Source organism: Pantherophis guttatus, chromosome 5, assembly GCF_059756535.1.
Source record: "Pantherophis guttatus breed Tessera chromosome 5, ASM5975653v1, whole genome shotgun sequence".
In the NCBI taxonomy this organism is placed as follows: domain Eukaryota; kingdom Metazoa; phylum Chordata; class Lepidosauria; order Squamata; family Colubridae; genus Pantherophis; species Pantherophis guttatus.
Window position 1 is genome coordinate 12557212 of NC_142067.1, and position 19994 is coordinate 12577205.

The 19994-nt window shown below is 43.2% G+C and overlaps 1 protein-coding gene across 11 annotated transcripts in view; it reads left to right on the forward strand.

Annotated features, from left to right (window-relative positions):
* The window catches only part of FAT3 (FAT atypical cadherin 3), a 626029-nt gene that overhangs the window by 451180 nt on the left and 154855 nt on the right, over positions 1 to 19994 (forward strand). For all 11 annotated transcript variants that reach the window (XM_034408488.3, XM_087894589.1, XM_087894591.1 and 8 more), the window contains one exon: positions 8266 to 8405. In XM_034408488.3, the coding sequence (XP_034264379.2) occupies positions 8266 to 8405 (140 nt within the window). The remainder of the gene's footprint in view (positions 1 to 8265; positions 8406 to 19994) is intronic.

Below are 19994 nucleotides of genomic sequence, written 5' to 3' on the forward strand. Positions count from 1 at the left end.
AGTTATCCATTAAAACATTATCTGCAAGAAAGCACGCCCTGTCCCAAGGCTAAAAGCAAGCTTTATCACAGATTTCTGCATGAGAAACAACCCATTCGTTCCCTTCTTTGGAAAGGCTTTTGCTGAGCCAAAATCAGTGTGAGATTATCTTCCTTTTTTTATCAGAGAAAGCAAAGGGCAAGGGCTGCTTTTGGGGCGGGGGGGGAGGCAATAATGAAAAGCGTATAATCCAATAGAAATATTTTAATGCATTAATACCATTATGGGTTTAATTAAATGTCAAGAACAGTTAGGCCACTGCTTACGGTTGAATGCTACGGAGTGTGCGTGCAGCAACTCAAAGAAGAGATAAGTTGCTATGACATGCGTAGACGGTTGCATGGGGAATAGGTGCATTTTTGGCATAAAATCATATTAGCATCAAGTTCAAAGGGCCATATTCTTTTTAAAGGCGGAGGCGCGGATCTTTGGGAAGAACTGGGCTTAGCACGATATGTCCAGACAAGGGGTAAAATTCACTAACCTTCCCTACCGGTTCGCAAATGTGCGCACGTCATCCGCGCATGCCCAGAGGCTGAAAATCATCACAAACAAGCGACGTCTGTGCGGGTTGGCAGGGCTTTTCGCAGTCAGCCCTACTGTACGGCGCGATCCGGATAGAATCGGCTGAATTTCACCCCTGGTCCAGACCAGGGGTGGGTTCTACTTACCTTTACTACCAGTTTGCTCCGCTCGTGCACGCACCTTGTTTCTGCACATTCGCAGATCGCTGATGATGACATCCGGGGTGGTAGGTGGGGCCTCCCGCCGGTTTTACTAACAGTTCTACTACTGGTTCTTACGAACCGGTCTGAACCGGGGGCAACCCACCACTGGTCCAGACGTTCTTCTTAGACCAACTGAGGGGGGTCATTGCTCTCTTCATTCGAACATCTGTTTGCTTTCTTAGCCATCTACATTCAAGCCCTCACCTCACAGCTTGAAACAAATCAAATTGTGCCGTGCAAAGAAGTGGTGGCAGAGACTGTAGCATCAATCTGCCGATGAAGGAAAGCACATTATTGAATGCTCCCCTGCATATACGATCTGCCTGTATAAAGGAGCGGGGGGGAGGAAGGACCTTTTTGTATAGAACAAATCACCACTTTGGGGAAAAAAGCTGAAGCTATCCTTCTTGCAAATGTCGTGATTTTTATTTTGTAAGAAAGCTTAGAGGACCCTTGTGAGACTCGGGAGTCATTCCTGGAAATACAGATGAGGCCAAAGCTGGCTCTCTTTATTTAATTAAACATATTTTTCTTTTCTTTCTTTTTTTTCTCCCAGCAAGCATAATTTTTAATCATGAGAAGCCAGATGTCACATGGAACCTGATCCTGTTATGGGATGAATTGAGGGAGTTTTTCCCATCCGTTGGCTTTTTTTTTTTTTTTTTTTTTCATATCTCATGTTGTTGTCTCCAGTTTGGCTCCTGATCTCTAGTTTATGGAAATAGAGAAGTTTAATCTTCATTTTGTTTCTGTTTGAAGCCTGCCCAGAGGAGGAGAAGGAGGAAGGAGAAATGATAAAAACTTTGGATTGGATAGTAAATACTCTGGAGCAGGGGTCTCCAACCTCTCCAACCTTGGCAACTTGAAGACTTGTGGACTTCAACTCCCAGAGTTCCTCAGCCAGCAAACTCTTCAAGTTGCCAAGGTTGGAGACCACAGCTCTGGAGGACTAGAAAAGATAGCAGGGAGCAACTAAGCCAATTTGCTTTTTTTGGTAAATTGGTATTCTCCTGGTCACACCCAAAATGGTAACTGTTTAGTAATGAGCAAATACCCCTTCCACTACAGTCATTTTTTGAAGCACTTGTGATCTTTTTCCATGTGTCTAAGATCCCAAATTTTGAAGAGCTCTTTGTCATATTTTGAAAGGAGAAATAGCTCCTGGCGAGTATTCTCACCATATCGGTTTCTTCACTGGAAGCAATATATGGTCACTTCGTAGTAGTAGTAGTGTGCAAATTCTGCCTTTCTATTTGATATAGATATAGATATAGATATAGATATAGATATAGATATAGATATAGATATAGATATAGATATAGATATAAATATTGGACAGAGCAGGGTCTATAAGGATTTTCCCATCCCAAGCAGTGTCAATTTACAATCTGGAGCAAATGCAGATTTAGCCAAACTGGAAGCTGCAGGGTTCTGTGAGGACCACTAGATGGCCATGGAGAGATGAAAAATAACTCTTGGCTGCCATCTACTGATCATTGAAAGGAAAAGGCTTAGTTCTTTAAAATACCCATCCCTATATTTAAAGGAACAGGATATTCTGCACCCTATAGAGCCATGATGGTGAACCTATGGCACACATGCCAGAGGTGGCACTTAGAGCCCTCTCAAATGACACGTGCACCGTCGCCCCAGGTCAGATCTCGATGGCGTTTCTTTCGTGAGCTTCTGTTTCCCTGCAAACGATGAAACAGAAGCTCATGAAAGAAAAAGATCTTACCTCTTGCTGCGCTGCCGGTGTTGGGTTGCCCTGCCTCCTGCCAACCAGCTGATCTTCGGGTCTCTGATGCACATGCCCGCACCTTTCAGTTTGGACATGTGGGCCAGTGATGGGTTGCAACCAGTTCGGGTGAATCGGTAGTGACGGCAGTGAGAGGCTCCACCCACCCACCCAGACGTCATCAAAAACGCTCTTTGCATGTACGAAATGCCATGCGTGCGCAAAGCACATGCTCCCGTGCACTCCTGGTAGCACTGGAAATTGACACCCACTACTGATGCGGGCGCGCACAATTTGGGCACTCGGTGTCTAAAACGTTTGCCGCCACTGCTGTAGAGCCTAGCACTGGCTAGCTGTCCCCACTCCCACCCCCAAATGGATTTAAAATTTCTACCAAAAAGGGGGAGAGGAAGAAAACAGAACACACACACACACACCCCCGACCAAAAAAGATCCCCCTGAAAAACATACAAAATCTTGCCTCAGTGTGACTGCTCACAGGGTTTATTTTTATTTATTTATTTGTTTTAATTTATATACCGCACCTTCTCCAACAGGACTCAGGGCGGTGAATAGCCAGAATAAAACAGAACATACAAAATTTAAAAACAGTTTAAAAATAATTAAATATTTTTGGCCGCAATTTAAAACAACCCAATTAAAATCAATTAAATTTAACCAAAACTGTGGGAATAAGCCAGCCCGGCTAGAGGAAATAAATACGTTTTCAGAGCCCGACGAAAAGTCCGGAGGTCTGGTATTGTACATATCTCTGGGGGGAGGTTGTTCCAGAGGGCGGGCGCCGCCACAGAGAAGGCTCTCCCCCTGGGGGTCACCAGCCGACACTGTCTGGCAGTTGAACCAAGGTCTTAGAAATTATACTTTTTTGCTTATATAGGAGAAAGGAACCATGCAGTATAATTATGGGATATCTGGAAGTTGAAAGCCAGTTGGCCTGCTAACCTCCCGGGATGCTAGATCTCCTGTGATTGAAGCCATTCTGTGATTTCCTCATTGTAGCAAGAAGATTTAAAACCAATTGTGGTTTGTTTGTTTTTTTTCCCCCGTGCCCTAAAATTGTTCAGGATAATTGTTTGGGAAGCGGAGGAGGAGGAGGCACTGATATTAATCGTTAAAAAATGCTCCTTCTTGACAACGTTGTAAACATCCTGGCATATCATCACCACCTTCTGTGACATCTGTAGGTACCTTGGCTCATTCATTAATCTTCCTGACTCCTTCAGTTAAAATGGGACGGAAACCTTTAGCTGCCTCCGACCTCTTTCTTTTCCCCCTCTCCAGAAAGATTTTCCGTAAATTCCAATTAAAATGCATTTACTTGATGGGAAGGCAGAAAGGGGCAAGGTGAGGAGGCATGGTTGCTTTTGATCAATGGCATTTCTAAACATAATGACCAATTTATTTAGTCATAAATTATTTGTGACTCTCCGAGGGGGAGGGGGAGGGGCTTACCAAACTTGTACTTTTTAATAAAGCAGTTACTGGGGAGAGTCATCATGTTGAAGAAATGTTATCGTTTAGGATAGTGTTCTCGCCCAGCTACGGACCCAAAGAACGCAGCACACACACACTCTATACAAAGCTTATTTTACTCAAATAACTCAGTCTTTATCAACCAAAGGCTGTTAATAAACTGTCTTAACAGCCTACCAGAATTCTAAGATAAGGTAAATCAGAGTCTTACTAGAGTTGGCAGAAAGCCCAGAAACAATTTTGCAGAGAATCCAGACGCGAAGTAGAGTGAACTAAAGTTGTTCCCTACAACTTGCTGCAAGCGGCATTCCTCCTTAAATAGGCTAAGGGAGTGGCCAATTAGCCCCAGGCCTTACTCTCGAGGAGACCTCCTCCTGAGGAGCCACTCCTGCCTTTTGGCAGCTCTGCACACCCGGCTCCTCCTCTTCATCCTCTTCACTTAAAGGAGCTTCTGGAGGTTTGGAAGGCCCTGGCTGAATCCCTGCCTCTGGCACCACATCCTCTCCAGCCTCCTCACTGTCCGACTCGAGCGCTAGCTGCACAGACTGCTGGCGCAGCACCACACCAGCCTCCTCGTTGTCAGAATCAGCTACAATCTGCACAGGCCGCTGACGGGCCACAACAGAGAGGTGCAAAGCAACTGATGTGAAGAGCAGGCAGAGTTAGGAGGGCAGAGTTAAGCACGTCATCAGCTTAGAATCATTACATTCCCACAAACAATGTAAGTCCAATGAATTCCATTGACCTTTATCTGGCGCCAGTTTAATGTTGAACTTTAGTTGATTAAATTCTTGTGTATAGGCTTGTGCAATAATTCTTCAGACTGCAATTTAACTATAGTCCTGATCCTTTGCGCTGACATGAGGTGGATGGGAATGGACGGTAAAATATGAAATAGATTTTTACTCAGATACAAATAATTTGAATCAAAAATAACGGGAGACAGTGGTGCTCCTAAGAGTCGTATATTTTTAACTTTCTGGTTCAGTATATGCAACTAGTAATAGTGTTGTCACTATGGTGGGTGTTAACATAAATGAGATTTGGAGTTTTGCAACGTTCAGTTGTGCAAATCTTTCGATTCCTGCCCAAATAGAACTGTTGTGTCTCTCTTAGGAATCCCTGCCAACCATAAATGCAAGGCAAGTTCTGCTTTCCAAATAGCCTTCATTAGTTAGACTGCTGGTAGACATCTCCCAAGAAGTTAGAGGCTCACAACTTTTGGATGAGCAAAGAAGGCCAACTAATGACTCGCTTAAGGGTCATAGATGTTTTTGAAGAGGGTGAAGGTTAGAAGGCAAACCACTTCTGTTCCAACTCTTAAACCTCCACTTTACCTCTAAACCAAGATGGAACCTGTTAAGGAATTGGCAGAGCAACCCTAGAGTAGCAAGGATGTGCATATGAAAGCAACTGAGAGCAGTTGCGAATAAACAGCCAACACACAGATACACTGAGTTGTGTTTACTTTTTAGGAAGTAGTAATAAGCCACAGTCCAATAAACAGTCCAGGTCATACACAGATAAAGCAGTAGATAGTAAAACAATAGTCCAGGGATATTCCAATAACAAAGTCTTCTTACCAGTCGTTGTAGTCATACACAATAAATGGTTGCAAACAGTAGCAAACACAGCAAAGAGCAGTAAATATCAGCAAAGAGCAATAATGGTCAGCAGAGAGAAACAAACCATGTTTCAAGCTACCTTTTAAGGACATTGGCTACAGAGCTAACCAATCAGGACACAGTATGATGCAATACAGCAATACAGTCTTACACTATATTGAGGGTTTATATATTGCCAACCCAACAAGTTAGGTAATTATCATTTCCTAACAGAACCAATTTCAACCTTTTTGCCATTGAGTTTTGGAGTGCTAGTAGACCACAGCAATATACAAATAGCTTGTTCCTGACCCTGAGTTAGATTCTGTCTGTTTCTGCAAGGTCAGGAGAAGTCTTTCCATGATCCACCTAGCAAGAGTGGAAGTAGAACTAACCAGGTAAATCAGATATCCTTGGTACAAGTAGTTGCTAATCAGAAAAGGGTTTTCTACCAATAGCTTCTAGGGCATAATTGGAGAGCATCGCGCTTCCCTTTTGTGTCATCAAGACGAAACATATTAATCACTGAATATGTACAGTAATACATGGTATTAATCACTGAATATGTACAACCTGGAGGACAGAAAGGGGAAGGGGTAACATGATTGAAACCTTTAAGTATATTAAGGTTGTGAATAAGGTTCTAGAAGGCAGTATTTTCAGTATTTAAAAAGATCAAGAACAGGGGATATAACCTCAAACTGATAGCAATAGCACTTACACTTATATACCGCTTCATAGGGCTTTTACAGCCCTCTCTAAGCAGTTTACAGTGTTAGCCTATTGCCCCCCCCCCAATAATCCGGGTCCTCATTTTACCGACCTCTGAAGGATGGAAGGCTGAGTCAACCTTGAGCCTGGTGAGATTCGAACTGCCAAATTGCAGGCAGCCGGCAGGCAGCAGAAGTAGCCTGCAGTACTGCATTCCAACCACTGCGTCACAGCGGCTCTTAGGAGGGAAGTTCAAAAGTCATGTTAGAAAGTATGACTTCACAGACGGAGTAGTGGAAGCTCGGAATGAATTTCCAGCAGAGGTAGTGGATTAAATTGTCAATTATGGAGTTTTAAACATGCTTGGGGATAAGCACATGTCCATCCTGTCAGAGTGTTTACAGCGTGACTACTAGTTTGAGACAACCCAGGAGCAAAATGCAGGACACAGAAGTTTGTTTTACAAACAGTGGTTTATATACAAGATTTCTATATACATACATACACGTGGTAGGCACATACCAGGCAAGCAATCAATCTTCAACTCTACACAGAGAACTACAGTGCAGATAGAACACGACGAGGAGAGAGATACACGAGAGAGAGAGAGAGAGAGAGAGACGCCCGCTCATTGCCTCCCTTATATAGACAGCTTCTTAAAGTGGCAATAACCCTGCGGACTCATCCTCAGTCCATCATCCTGGTCCACAGCCTTACAGCGGCTGGTCAGCTTTAAATCCTCATCACCCTGACACTCCTCCCATTTAAAACTGAACAGCCGGATGCTTTAACATATTCATGATGCGTTCTATTTCTATTTACAAAATTTAATATTACATTTTTCTCCAATTTTTTTTTAAAGTAAATATAAATAAAATATAAAAATAAATAAATAAACTCAGGGTTGACCCAATGGAACACTAGGTCTTTTTCTGCCATCAGCTTTTGTATGTTTCTAATCATATATAAGAAATAAGCTAAGGACAGCCGTCAGCACTTCCCCCTTTCGACAAACATATATGATATTCGCTCTTCCCGCTTTTCTGAGAGTTTGACACATTTCCCTAAAGATTTTTCACTCCTGTATCTCCAGGAGAAAGCTCTTTTTTGCCAATCAGGCGAATCACACACACACTCTCTCTCTCTCTCTCTCTTAGATCAATGGAGGCTTTTTTTTTAACGCATGGGAAGCACTTATGCGCCCACTAATTGAAAGAAAACCAAGATTTGCTTTCAAATAGACTGCCACGAAGACGGGGGGCGAGGGGGTTGTGTGCATTAGACTTCCTTTGTGTGTTCGGTGATCCTAACGCACGCCAAACAGAAAGTCGTGGGATCGGTGCTAAGTCGCCCTAGGTAAATTTGACATGTAACGTGGGGAGGTGGAAATGTGGAAAGTTCTTGACTGGGTAGCCAGTCCTGTTAATCTAGACATTTCGGGCTAATTATCCAACTTGGTTTAAAGTCGCTTTCTATGAGAAATGGTATTTCTTTCATGAAGAGGACTGTTAATTAAAGGAGTCAACTCTTGTTAAAGACACGTCTGTGGCCCTGCTGGTGCCGAACAGATCGTGTGACATGAAAACGATGCTCAAATCTTGATCCCCAAAGGCACACGCAACGAAGATGTAGCTTTCATATTAACAAGGGTGTACAATCTACAGCCTGCATGGATGCATTGCTGAATCTTTTGTCCGCAATATTGGTTATTATTTTTCTCCTCCCCTCCTCCCCTGTCCCTTGTTGCGCTGTTTTGAAATATAGAAACGATGCCTGAAAGAGGGGAAAAAAATTAGAGTAGAACAAGGATGATAAGGGCGGGTTTTGTGCAGTGCCTCTTTGTAAATCAGCACATAAACTGGTCTGCGCCTGTTGCCTTGGGTATTTTATTGTCTCGACTCCAAAACATTCTGTGAATGGTAATTGTACTTTCTGTTGTAACGACAACTAGGGGGGAATTTCGAGAGCTCTTTCGAAGCGGACAAAGGTGTGGGGACGATTGTCGTCGCAAAACCCTTGGACGCAGAGCAGAGGTCGATGTACAACATGACAGTGGAAGTCACCGATGGAACCAATGTAGCCAGCACTCAGGTAGCATCTATTATCACGTCTGTCCCAATTTGCACCTAAAAGTTATTAAAATGAACCTCTCGTTCATGAATCCCTTGCTCTTGTTCTACTGAAGGGAATCTCTTAATCGGTTAATTCATGTATTTGTTTCTTGCATGCAGTTATTACATGTATATATTGTACCAATCAAGAATGGGGCAGTGGCCTAGAGGTGGAGCCCTCACCTCACAATCAGGAGGCTGTGAGTTCGATCCTAGGTAGAGGCAGATATTTCTCTCTCTGGGCACAATGAAAATATATCTGCTGGGGAAAAAAACCTCCGCATTGGCAACAGGAAGGGCATCTGGCCAGTAAACACTCAGTTCCATTTAGTTGCCCAGACTCCACCCCGCAAGGGATTATAGGGTGGTTAAAAGAGGATGATGATGATTGTACCAATAAAGGAGAATATTTGTAGCTCAGGGTTGAAATGAGGGATCCTTGGTGGTCTCTGAGCTTGGTTGTTTTCTTGCAGATATTTCATTACCCAACTAGGTAACATCATAGCACTGATGATGTTAGCTAGTTCGGTAATGAAACGTTTGCAAGAAAACAACCAAACTCAGAGAATGCCAAGGACCCCACAATCCTGTGTTCCTCCATTCTCCATTCACATCCAGTTAAAAAATACCTAAAATTTCTGGCCAGCTGATTTTGGGCTTAACTTTCTGAAGACCATCTGTGAATTCCATAGAATCTGTAGAATCCTTGTTTTGTTGATTTTCCCCTCCAATGGATTCAAAACCACACCAGTGAAGGGATTAGTCATTTCTTGATGAGCCTGAACAGTATCTCCTTCCCCATCCCAGCAACGGAGTCTTTTGCTGTTTACGCTCAAATGCACCTGCAATTTTTTTTTTTTTTTTATTATCTTTGGTGATGCTTGCCAAATGAGTAGCAGTTTTAAAAGAGAGAGAGAGAGAGAGATCCAATAATTCTGTAGGTTTGCAAAGCCGTAAATTCTCCTCCCGTGGCATTCTGAATACGAGCCACCAAGCCGCTGAGCTCCAATTTGTAGAATGAAACTACATATATAGGTATAATTGGATAGCGCTTGCTGGTGCTTTTCTTTCATGCCCTGGCAGTGTGTTGGCTCTGCTGTCAAAGGAGGCAAAAGATGTTGTCAAAATGCCAGAAAATGTTTTCCTCCCGGAGTGTGGTCAATGAGGTTGATCTGGGAAACTTTCAGTTTCTGTAATGAGATGGCTGCCACTCAATAACAGGTTTGGATTTTCTTTCCTGCGTTAAAAACTGTGACGATTTCCTTTTCCCATTCTGAGCCCTCTGTATGTGGTCCATTACGGCTGTAGTAAAGGGAGTCCAGTAACGGTGGGTTTACAATTCACACAAGGGTTAAGTTACTTGTGTATTAGCTTCGATGGCAGCTAACCAAAAAAAAAAAAAACTTAAGGGACCTGAACTAAGGCTTCGTCAGTTCAGGGTTCGGTAAATTCTCAGCCGTTTGGGGCTAGCAAAATGTGGGATTAAAAAACCGGATCCAAGTGGACTCCCCAAAGCAACTGCTTTAACAGATTTAATAGATTAACAGAGTTGGAAGGGACCTTGTAGGTCATCTAGTCCAAACTCCTGCCCAAGTGGGAGACCCTATACCATTTCTGACAAATGGCAGTCCAATCTCTTCTTGAACACCTCCAGTGATGAAGCTCCCACAACTTCCGAAGACAAGCTGTTCCATTGGTTGATTGTTCTCACTGTCAGAAAATTTCTCCTTATTTCTAGGTTGAATCTCTCCTTGATCAGGTTCCATTCCTTGTCTGGCCTTGGAAAATAGCTTGACCCCTTCCTCTCTGTGGCAGCCCCTCAAATATTGGAACACCGCTATCATATCTCCCCTGGTCCTTCTCTTCACTAGACTAGCCATGCCGCGTTCCTGCAACTGTTCTTCATATGTTTTAGCCTCCAGTCCCCTAATCATCATTGTTGCTCTTCTCTGCACTTTTTCTAGAGTCTCAACATCTTTTTTGTAATGTGGTGACCAAAACTGGATGCCGTATTCTAGGTGTGATCTTACTAAGGCTTTACAGAGTGGCACCTCACTTGATCTTGATTGTGTCCCTCTGTTAATGCAACTTGACCAGTTTCCATGCAGGAATTGGGTATGTCTAGTTTAATGAAAAGAAGGACTAGGGGAGACATGATAGCAGTGTTCCAATATCTCAGGGATTGCCACAAAGAAGAGGGAGTCAAGCTATTCTCCAAAGCACCTGAGGGCAGGACAAGAAGCAATGGGTGGAAACTAATCAAGGAGAGAAGCAACCTAGAGCTAAGAACAAATGTCCTGACAGTTAGAACAATTAATCAGTGGAACAACTTGCCTGCAGAAGTTGTGAATGCTCCAACACTGGAAGTTTTTAAGAAGAGATTGGATAACCATTTGTCTGAAGTGGTGTAGGGTTTCCTGCCTAAGCAGGGGGTTGGACTAGAAGACCTCCAAGGTCCCTTCCCACTCTGTTATTCTATTCCATCCATTATTCCTTCTCTCGGCTTCAGGTAACTTGGAAAATAGCTTGACCCCTTCCTCTCTGTGGCAGCCCCTCAAATATTGGAACCCTGCTATCATGTCTCCCCTGGTCCTTCTCTTCACTAGACTAGCCATGCCCAGTTCCTGCAACCATTCTTCATATGTTATAGCCTCCAGTCCAGGGGTGGGTTCTACTTACCTTTACTACCAGTTCCCAACGGGATTGCATGCACTCGCTTGCTTTGCTCATGCGCAGAAGCTTCTGTGCATGCGCAGATCGCCGATGACAACATCCAGGGCAGTGGGCGGGGCCTCCTGCCGGTTTTACTATCGGTTCTTGCGAACCAGTCCGAACCGGGGGCAACCCACCACTGCTCCAATCCGCTAATCATCCTGGTTGCTCTTCTCTGCACTTTTTCTAGAGTCTCAACATCTTTTTTATAGTGTGGTGACCAAAACTGGATGCAGTATTCTCCGGGTGCATGATTTGTCCTGATCGGCTCTCAATCTCTTGGAGAATGGAAAACTACTAGTCAGGCTTTCATGCCGGCCAAGTTCCCTTTTGAAAGCCTCTTTGCAAAGACTTGAAGCCAAACAGTGGTTAGCGGTAGTCATGGAGAGAACGTTAATTCATTGTCTGAGAATGAGGATGAAGGAACCTGTCAGGTTGATTAACCTCAACAAAGGTTGACCCAGACGCCAAGCAAGAAGAGGCTTTGCCTACATCCTCTGTTTAATTCTTCACTTCTTTTAGTCATCTGGCAGCTTGCAATATGTTTGTATTAATCTTTTCCCCATCTGAAAAATTTGGGAAACGGAGCAGCTCTCCCGCTTAAATTAACTCACGGATTGTGAACACAGTGGTGCATTCACAGGCGACATTTAAATTATGCCTCTTTCCAGCCTCATAACATTCTCCTTCTTGTACTCGAGGGGAACAATTCATAAGCCACTGGTTATATGACGTGTCTCAGCCCCCGAACTGTGGTGAACACAAACCGTGGCTTACGCAAGCCGTCTTTACAAACCGCTATTTGAAATGGGCTTGTTTTCGATTAATCGGAGTCCGCAGTTTGAATTCGCAAACAAGTCACCGCGAACAGTGAAAGTTTATGTGGTTTTTCTGCCATTTTTGCAAGAAAGAAAAAGAAACATGCTTACTTCAGGGCTCATTAATATCCGTGATAAACACACATGATCTAGCTCAGGGACGTCAAACTCAATTTCATTGAGGGCCGCATCAGGGTTGTGTTTGACCTCGGGGAACCGGGGTGGGCGTGGCCAGGGTGGGCGTGGGTAGGGTATGCGTGGCCAGCTCGACATCACTCGTGTGAGGGGCACCTGTGGTGGCCAAATACTAAGGCAGGACTTCCCTCAGACCCTCCTTCACTCTCATTATCCTTCCTTCCTTCCTTCCTTCCTTCCTTCCTTCCTTCCTTCCTTCCATCCTTCTTTTTCCTTCCCTCTTCATTCTTCTTCCTTCTCCTCTTTCCTTCTTTTTCCTTCCTTGCTCTCTTCCCATCTTTCCTTCTTTTCCTTTGTCTTTCCTCTTTCCCTTTCTCCTTTCCTGTCCCTTCTTGCATGCTCAAATACAAAAGGGGAAACATTTCTCCTTTTGTTTTGTTTTTAGTTTGTTTTGCTAGCCCTCTGCCAGCGAAAACGGAGCTCGAGGAGGCTGTGCATAGGCCCCCCCCCAGGCCCCATTTTCAACTACGTGGGCCTCCCGCAGCCCTCTGCCAGCGAAAATGGAGCTCGGGGGCTGGCAGAGTCCCCTCTGATTGGTCCCATGGGCCAGATCCAGGGGTGAAATTCAGCAGGTTCTGACAGGTTCTGGAGAACCAGTAGCGGAAATTTTGAGTAGTTTGGAGAACCAGCAAATACCACCTCTGGCTGGCCCCAGGGTGGGGTGGGAATGGAGATTTTGCAATATCCTTCCCCCAGGAGTGGGGAGGGAATGGAGGTTTTGCAGTATCCTTCCCCTGCCACGCCCATCAAGTCACAGAACCAATAGTAAAAAAAAACTGAATTCTACCACTAGCCAGATCTAAGCCTTGAATTTGATGCCCCTGATCTTGCTAGACTGTCCAGTGAAGAAGTTTCTTGGATGAGAAGCAAAACATCTTCCAAGAAAAATCAGAAAGTCCAGTTGCCTCTTTTTTAAAAAGCGCCTCTGGTCTCTTTTTTTGTATCATTTCTAATCATACGGCAGAACCTCAGAGACATGGAATATAAAACTGCAGGCAAATGAATTCATTATCCAAACCACTCACTGCTTATGGGGTACCGTTTTAGTACAGTCTGATCTTAACCACCTTGCAATTCGCCAATAAAATAGATATGCCAGATACAGTTATTTTTGATTACTTGATTTATTACCAGCTTTTCTCAAGCATGAAAACTTGTCGTGGGTCTCACATTCACAGAGCATTTGTTAATATGAATAGAATTATAAAAGTATTATCAAAAATAAATTGGCTTGCCTAGAGCCGGGACGCCTGGCTGGGATTTCTTTTTCTAGGCTTCTTAAAGTCAGATCCAACTGTCTTAATTGATTGTTATGGCTCTTTTGCTGCTACTGGTCTATCTCTTAAAGTTTATAGGGCACTCCCCGCCCCCTTTAAGATTTGTGTGATTTTATTTTATTTTATTTTTTAATTTGATTTATATGCCGCCCTTCTCCGGAGACTCAGGGCGGCTTACAATGCGCTCACAATGCACTAAGCAATAGCCTTCATCCTTTTGTATATTTATACAAAGTCAGCTTATTGCCCCCACAACTGGATCCTCAATTTACCTACCTTAGAAAGGATGGAAGGCTGAGTCAACCTTGAGCCTGGCGAGATTCGAACCTGCAGTAATTGCAGGCAGCTGGTCTTAATAACAGGGTGCTTTAGACCACTGTACTACCAAGGCTCTTGGTGATGTGACAAGTAGGACAATAGCAGCAGAATAGAATTCTTTATTGGCCAAGTGTGATTGGACAACACAAGGAATTTGTCTTAGGTGTATATATTCTCAATGTACATAAGGAAAATAAAATACATTCATCAAGAATAAAAAGATACAACACTTAGTGATAATCAAGGTTACTAATAAGCTATCAAATCATACTAGGAAACAAATAAGAACAATATAATTGAAAGATGCAAGCAACATGGATATAGTAATAAGTGGGAAGAGATCGGGGTGAAATGCTCCCGGTTGGGACCGGATCACCCAATCCAGTAGCGATGGCGGCGGGTGGTTCGGAGAACTGGTAGCAAAAATCCCTCCCCCCACCCCCACATACCCAGCTGAGCCGTGCTATCATCAGAGGCTTTTTTTTAAAAAAAAGCATTTTTTCTACAAGCTCTTTGGCTGAAAAAATGCTTTGAAAAGTAAAAAAAAAAAAAAAGCCTCTGATGATGGCGCAGCTCAGCTGGAATCATCAGAGGCTTTTAAAAACATTTTTTTTACAACCTCTTCGGCCGAAGAGTTGTAGAAAAAATGCTTTTAAAAGACTTTGACGATCCCAGCTGAGTTGCCTGATTGTCAGAGGCTTTTAAAAGCATTTTTTTTACAACTTCTTCAGCCAAAGAGGTTGTAGAAAAAATGTTTTTAAAAGAAGAAAAAACCTCTGATGATCAGGCAACTCAGCTGGGATCGTCAGAGCCTTTTAAAAGCATTTTTTTTACAACCTCTTCGGCGGAAGAGGTTGTAGAAAAAATGGTTTTAAAAGTAAAAAAAAAAAAAGTTAGCTACGCCCACTCAGTCACATTACCCCCCACCAAGCTACATCCACAGAACCAGTAGTAACAAATTTTACATTTCACCACTGAAAGACATAGATACTAGTAAGGAAGAGAAGAATAATAGTAATACAGTCTTATTAAATTATTTGACAGTGTTGAGGGAATTATTTGTTAAGCAGAGTGATGGCATTCGGGGAAAAACTGTTCTTGTGTCTAGTTGTTCTGGTGTGCAGTGCCCTATAGCATCTTTTTGAGGGTAGGAGTTGAAACAATTTATGTCCAGGATGCGAGGGGTCTGTAGATATTTTCACAGCCCTCTTTTTGACTCGTGCAGTATGCAGGTCCTCAATGGAAGGCAGGTTGGTAGCCATTGTTTTTTCTGCAGTTCTAGTTATCCTCTGAAGTCTGTGTCTGTCTTGTTGGGTTGCAGAGCCAAACCAGATAGAGGTGCAGATGACAGACTCAATAATTCCTCTGTAAAACTGGATCAACAGCTCTTTGGGCAGTTTGAGCTAAGATTTGTGTGATGTGACAAGTAGGACAACAGCAGCAGCCAATATATACTTGCAGGCTCTCACTCTTTCCCCTATATAGATTGTCAAGCCATTTACAGCAATATGTCATCAGATTAAAAATATAGCTGAGATATCGCTGACTTTATTTCTGAATCCACCTCCTGACCCAAACAAGGCAAGGTTTCCGAAGTTACAGTTACTCAAAGGGAAGCATCGTCTAACATACAGTTCATACCTGTATAAACCTAACCAACACAGAACAGACCTGATGGCCAGGAACAGCAATTCCCTCCTGCAGAAAAATAGCCTTAGGATAAGTTATATTATTAGGACCTAGAGGGGTAAAAAAATAATAATAATGGGAATAAAATTGCTGGAATGTCACAAACGTGGTTGGCTTGAATTGTCAAGTTCGTTAGCGGTGGTTGCTGTCTCCTACTTTTCCTTGGGCAACAAAATTCAGAACGGTGTGTTCCTGCATATGGTTTGTGTAAATGGTGTTCTCAGCATTTTTCCTCCTGATACCTCTTTCAAAAACCCAAGGAGAAACAGTTATTATTTTTTCTTCCAGTGAGAGGAATGAGAGGGAAACCCCTAAAACATGGGTTTTTGCAAAAAAAAAAGAAAGAAAGAAAGAAAGAAAGAAAAGAAAAGAAAAGAAAAGAAAAGAAAAGAAAAGAAAAGAAAAGAAAAGAAAAGAAAAGAAAAGAAAAGAAAAGAAACCACTAACAGGAAGGAACATGGGTTTTTGCAAAAAAATAAAAAAACCCACTAACAGGAAGGAAAAGGAACCAGGTTCTCGATGAGAAAAATCAAGTTGTCTTCCTCTTCTTCTTCCTCTTCTTCCTCCTCTTCTTGTTCTTCCTCTTCCTCCTCTTCTTCTTCCTCTTCCTTTTCTTCCTCTTCTTCTTCTACTTCTTCTTCCTCTTCCTTTTCTTCTTCCTCTTCTTCTTCTTCTTCTTCTTCTTCCTCCTCCTCCTCTTCATCTTCCTCTTCCTTTTCTTCTTCTTCTACTTCTACTTCTTCCTCCTCTTCTTCTACTTCTTCTTCCTCCTCCTCCTCTTCTTCTTCCTCTCCCTTTTCTTCTTCTTCTGCTTCTACTTCTTCTTCCTCCTCCTCTTCTTCTTCCTCTTCCTTTCCTCCTCTTCTTCTTCTACTTCTTCTTCCTCTTCTTCTTCTACTTCTTCTTCCTCTTCTTCTTCTACTACTTCTTCCTCCTCTTCTTCTTCCTCCTCCTCTTTTTCCTCCTCTTCTTCCTCTTCTACTTCTTCTTGCTCTTCCTTTTCTTCTTCTTCTACTTCTTCTTCCTCTTCTTCCTCCTCTTCATCTTCTTTTCTTCCCCTTCTTCTCCTTCTACTCCACCCCCTCCTCCTCCTCCTCCTCCTCCTTTCATTATAAACAGGTAATCCTCAACTTACAACCACATTTGGGATGAGAATATCAGTTGCTAACCAAAGGCAGTTGTTAAGTGAATCGTACCGGATTTTTACAGCTATTAACTGAATTTACTGACATTGTTGACTGAATTGTGTGGTGGTTACACGAATCTGTCTCCCCTGTTGATTTTACTTGTTGGAAGTTGGCTGAGAAGGACACAAATGGCAGACATATGACCCTGGGACATTGTAACCATCATAAATTCATGCCTGTTACCAAACATCTGAATTTTATCCAATATTTGGACAAGAAACAATCCAAACATATACTGTATATTGGAGATTTCCTTTTCCTTTACATGAATAACTGTAAAATACAAGAAGAAAATTCAAAAGGATGTGAAAAACGCCACTCAAAAAAGGTAAAAAAAGAAATAAAAGTTTAGTTGCAGTGGCTTCCATTGTAAGCTTCACGTGTGATATTAAATATTCCCTCTTTCTTTCTGCTGAAAGTTATTTTCTGTTCTAAGGGAGACGTTTTCCCCGTTCCCCTGTGATTTTAAGAAGCAGTCTATGCCATAGCTGAGCAGCTGCTGTTCATTCTTTTCTCTTTTTTTGCATAAACCATGATATTTGGGCTCACAAATCCTTCGGCAACTTATAGTCTGCAGCTGCTGGTATATTGGGGACACGTGTGTCCATGACAAGGTGCCAACTAAAAGCGAAGCCCACTACATACAGAAAGGGGCTGTATTCAATGTTTAACTCCATATTCCTCTGCTCTGGGTTTCTCTGGGGGAGGGAAATCCAGTGGTGAAATGCAGCTGGTTCTATCTGGCTTAGACGAACTGGTAGCGCCGGCGACGGGAGGCTCCGCCCACTCGCCTGGGTGTCATCACGTCCATTTTTGATTCTCAGCACATTCACAGAAGGTTCTGCGCATGCGTGGAGGAGGCACAAGCATAGCAAGTGCCCGCGTGTGCTCACATTTGCAAACCGGTAGCGAAGGTAAGTGGATTTCACCCCTGGGAAAATCCGTACCTCCTTGAAAACGCAGAGGGGAAGAGAACTTATTATGGAAACACAAGCTGAAATCTCTAACATTGTTCTCAATTTCAGGGTATAACATTACACTTCAGTTATTTTTCTTAGTAAGCAGTCATAAGCAAAGAAGGTCAGTTCGAGCATTATAGATTTTGCAGGATTTATTTAACAGATCTAGGTATCAGTTCTTTACATTCCCCCAACCTTAGGAAACAACTCCTCCCTAAGGCTACCTCAGCTTCTTCAGTAACATATAACCGTAGCGTAGAGTTTTATTACGGCTGCCTTCTAGACTGTTCCCAAGATGGATCTTTCCAGATGATGGAGGAGAGGGTCAGTTGTGGGTGTATTTTCTGGTAAAACGTTCAACAGATGTCATGAAATGTTGCTAATGTCGTGGAAAGCTAATGTTTCATGTTTCTTGGGGAACTATTTTCATAAAATATTGCTGTAATAGTTCATACAGGTAGTCCCTGACTTACAACCATTCGTTTAGTGATCGTTCGAAGTTACTGTGGCCCTGAAAATCGTGACTCATAACCGTTTTTCACACTTACAACCGATGCAGAAGGGTCCCATGATCAAAATTTGGGCTCTTGGCAACTGGCATGTATTGATGACGGTTGCAATGTCCCAGGGTCATGTGATCACTTTTTGCAACCTTCTGATAAGCAGAGTCAATGGGAGAAGGCAGATTCACAGATTAACAACCGTGTTACTAACTTAACAACGGAGTTATTCACTTACCAACTGGGGCAGGAGTCTGCAACCTTAAACACTCAAAGAGCCATTTGGAACCATTTCCCACTGAAAAGAAAACACCGGGAGCCACAAAGACTCGGTGGGCGTGGCCAACTCAACATCACTCACTTTCACCAGTCACATGACACCCCCCAGCCACGCCTACCCAGTTGGTCATTAGGGCAGAGAAACCGGTTGCTAAAAAACAATGGGAACCACAAAACCCTTTTGACATCTCTCTCTCTCCCTCTCTCCCTCCCCGCCTCCTCCCTCTCTCTCCCCCCCTCTCTCTGTATCTCTCTATGTCTCTCTTTCCCCCCCCCCCCACCTTTCTCTGTATCTCTCTGTCTCTGCCCCGGCCGCTTCTCCATCCCCCGCCATCGCCCTTATCTTCTCAGGCCAGGCAAGGAGTGACTGGGAGGGGAGAGCGAGGGCTTGGGCCAGCCAGTGGTGGGATCATCCAACAGGGAGCCACAGCAGAGGGCCCAAAGAGCCGCATGGAGCTCCGGAGCTGCAGGTTGCAGACACTAGGGCAAGAAAGGTCATGAAATGATGCAAAACTCATTTAACAACCTTCTTGCTCAGCAATAGAAATTTTGGGCTCAAATGTGATTGTAAGTCAAGGATTACCTGGATATAGTTTCTTAAATAGCAATCCTACTATTCTTTATACATGTCCATTGCGGGGAATTGAGTACATACGTCTCACCAGCCAGAGCCTGCTGGTTTGTTCTACTAGAGAAATCCTTCATGTTTCCCTAATAATTCAATAAAAGAGAAAATGCCCTAAAAGCTTTTCAAAAGACGGGGGGCGGGGGGGGGGATTGAAGAAATGTTTGTGGGTGGACTGTGATGCTGTCCTAATTGTATAGTTTAAGTGCATGAATGTCTCTCCTATAGCGTGTTATATGTTGATTTTTCCAATTATCTGTCTGCTTCTTGATTTCCACTCTTAAATTAAATCCCAGAAGAAAACACTAGCAGAAAACTGCTCCTGTGGAGATTCTCCAGTCACCATTAAGTCCTACTCCTCAGAAACGTTTGGGGAATTTCTACTTCATAGGAATTCATTCATCCATCCAGTTTCTTTGTTCACAGTTAGATGGAGAATGTTAAAAGCAAGGCCTTAGTGGTTTTTTATCTGGTTTTACCCAGAAAACATCAGAAATGATGGTCTTACGTATGACTTATTGAGCCAAAGGATTGAAAATGGTCTGTTCGGTTTAACCCTTTTGTTTAATTAATGAAATCTGAGGCTACAGCATCTTCAACGGATCCTTGTTCAGCCTTTTTATGAAGGTTTCCACTCCAGAAGAAAAGGAGAGATCCCTACCCCTCTAAGTCAGAATGTCAGGGTTCCAAGTAATACATCCATAATAAACAGCCCCGAGGCATGTAGGTTCCTCAAAGAATTGGTTTATTGGACATATCATATTGGTGTAAGCTGGTGAGAACCAACTCTTAATATCCCCACGGTTTTCACCTAATTAAAAATAAAAGTTTCCCCCTTTTCCCAGTTAATCAGTCACACGGTCCAATCAAGGTCCCATTTGGTTGCCTGGCAACATCACTCCTCCTCTCCCCGGCCACCTGTGGGAATGGCCTTGGTTCCCAGGAGAAAGTATTTTGTTTTGGCTACGAAACCCTTCTATCTCTATTCCTCTCTCCCTATCCCTCAGTTC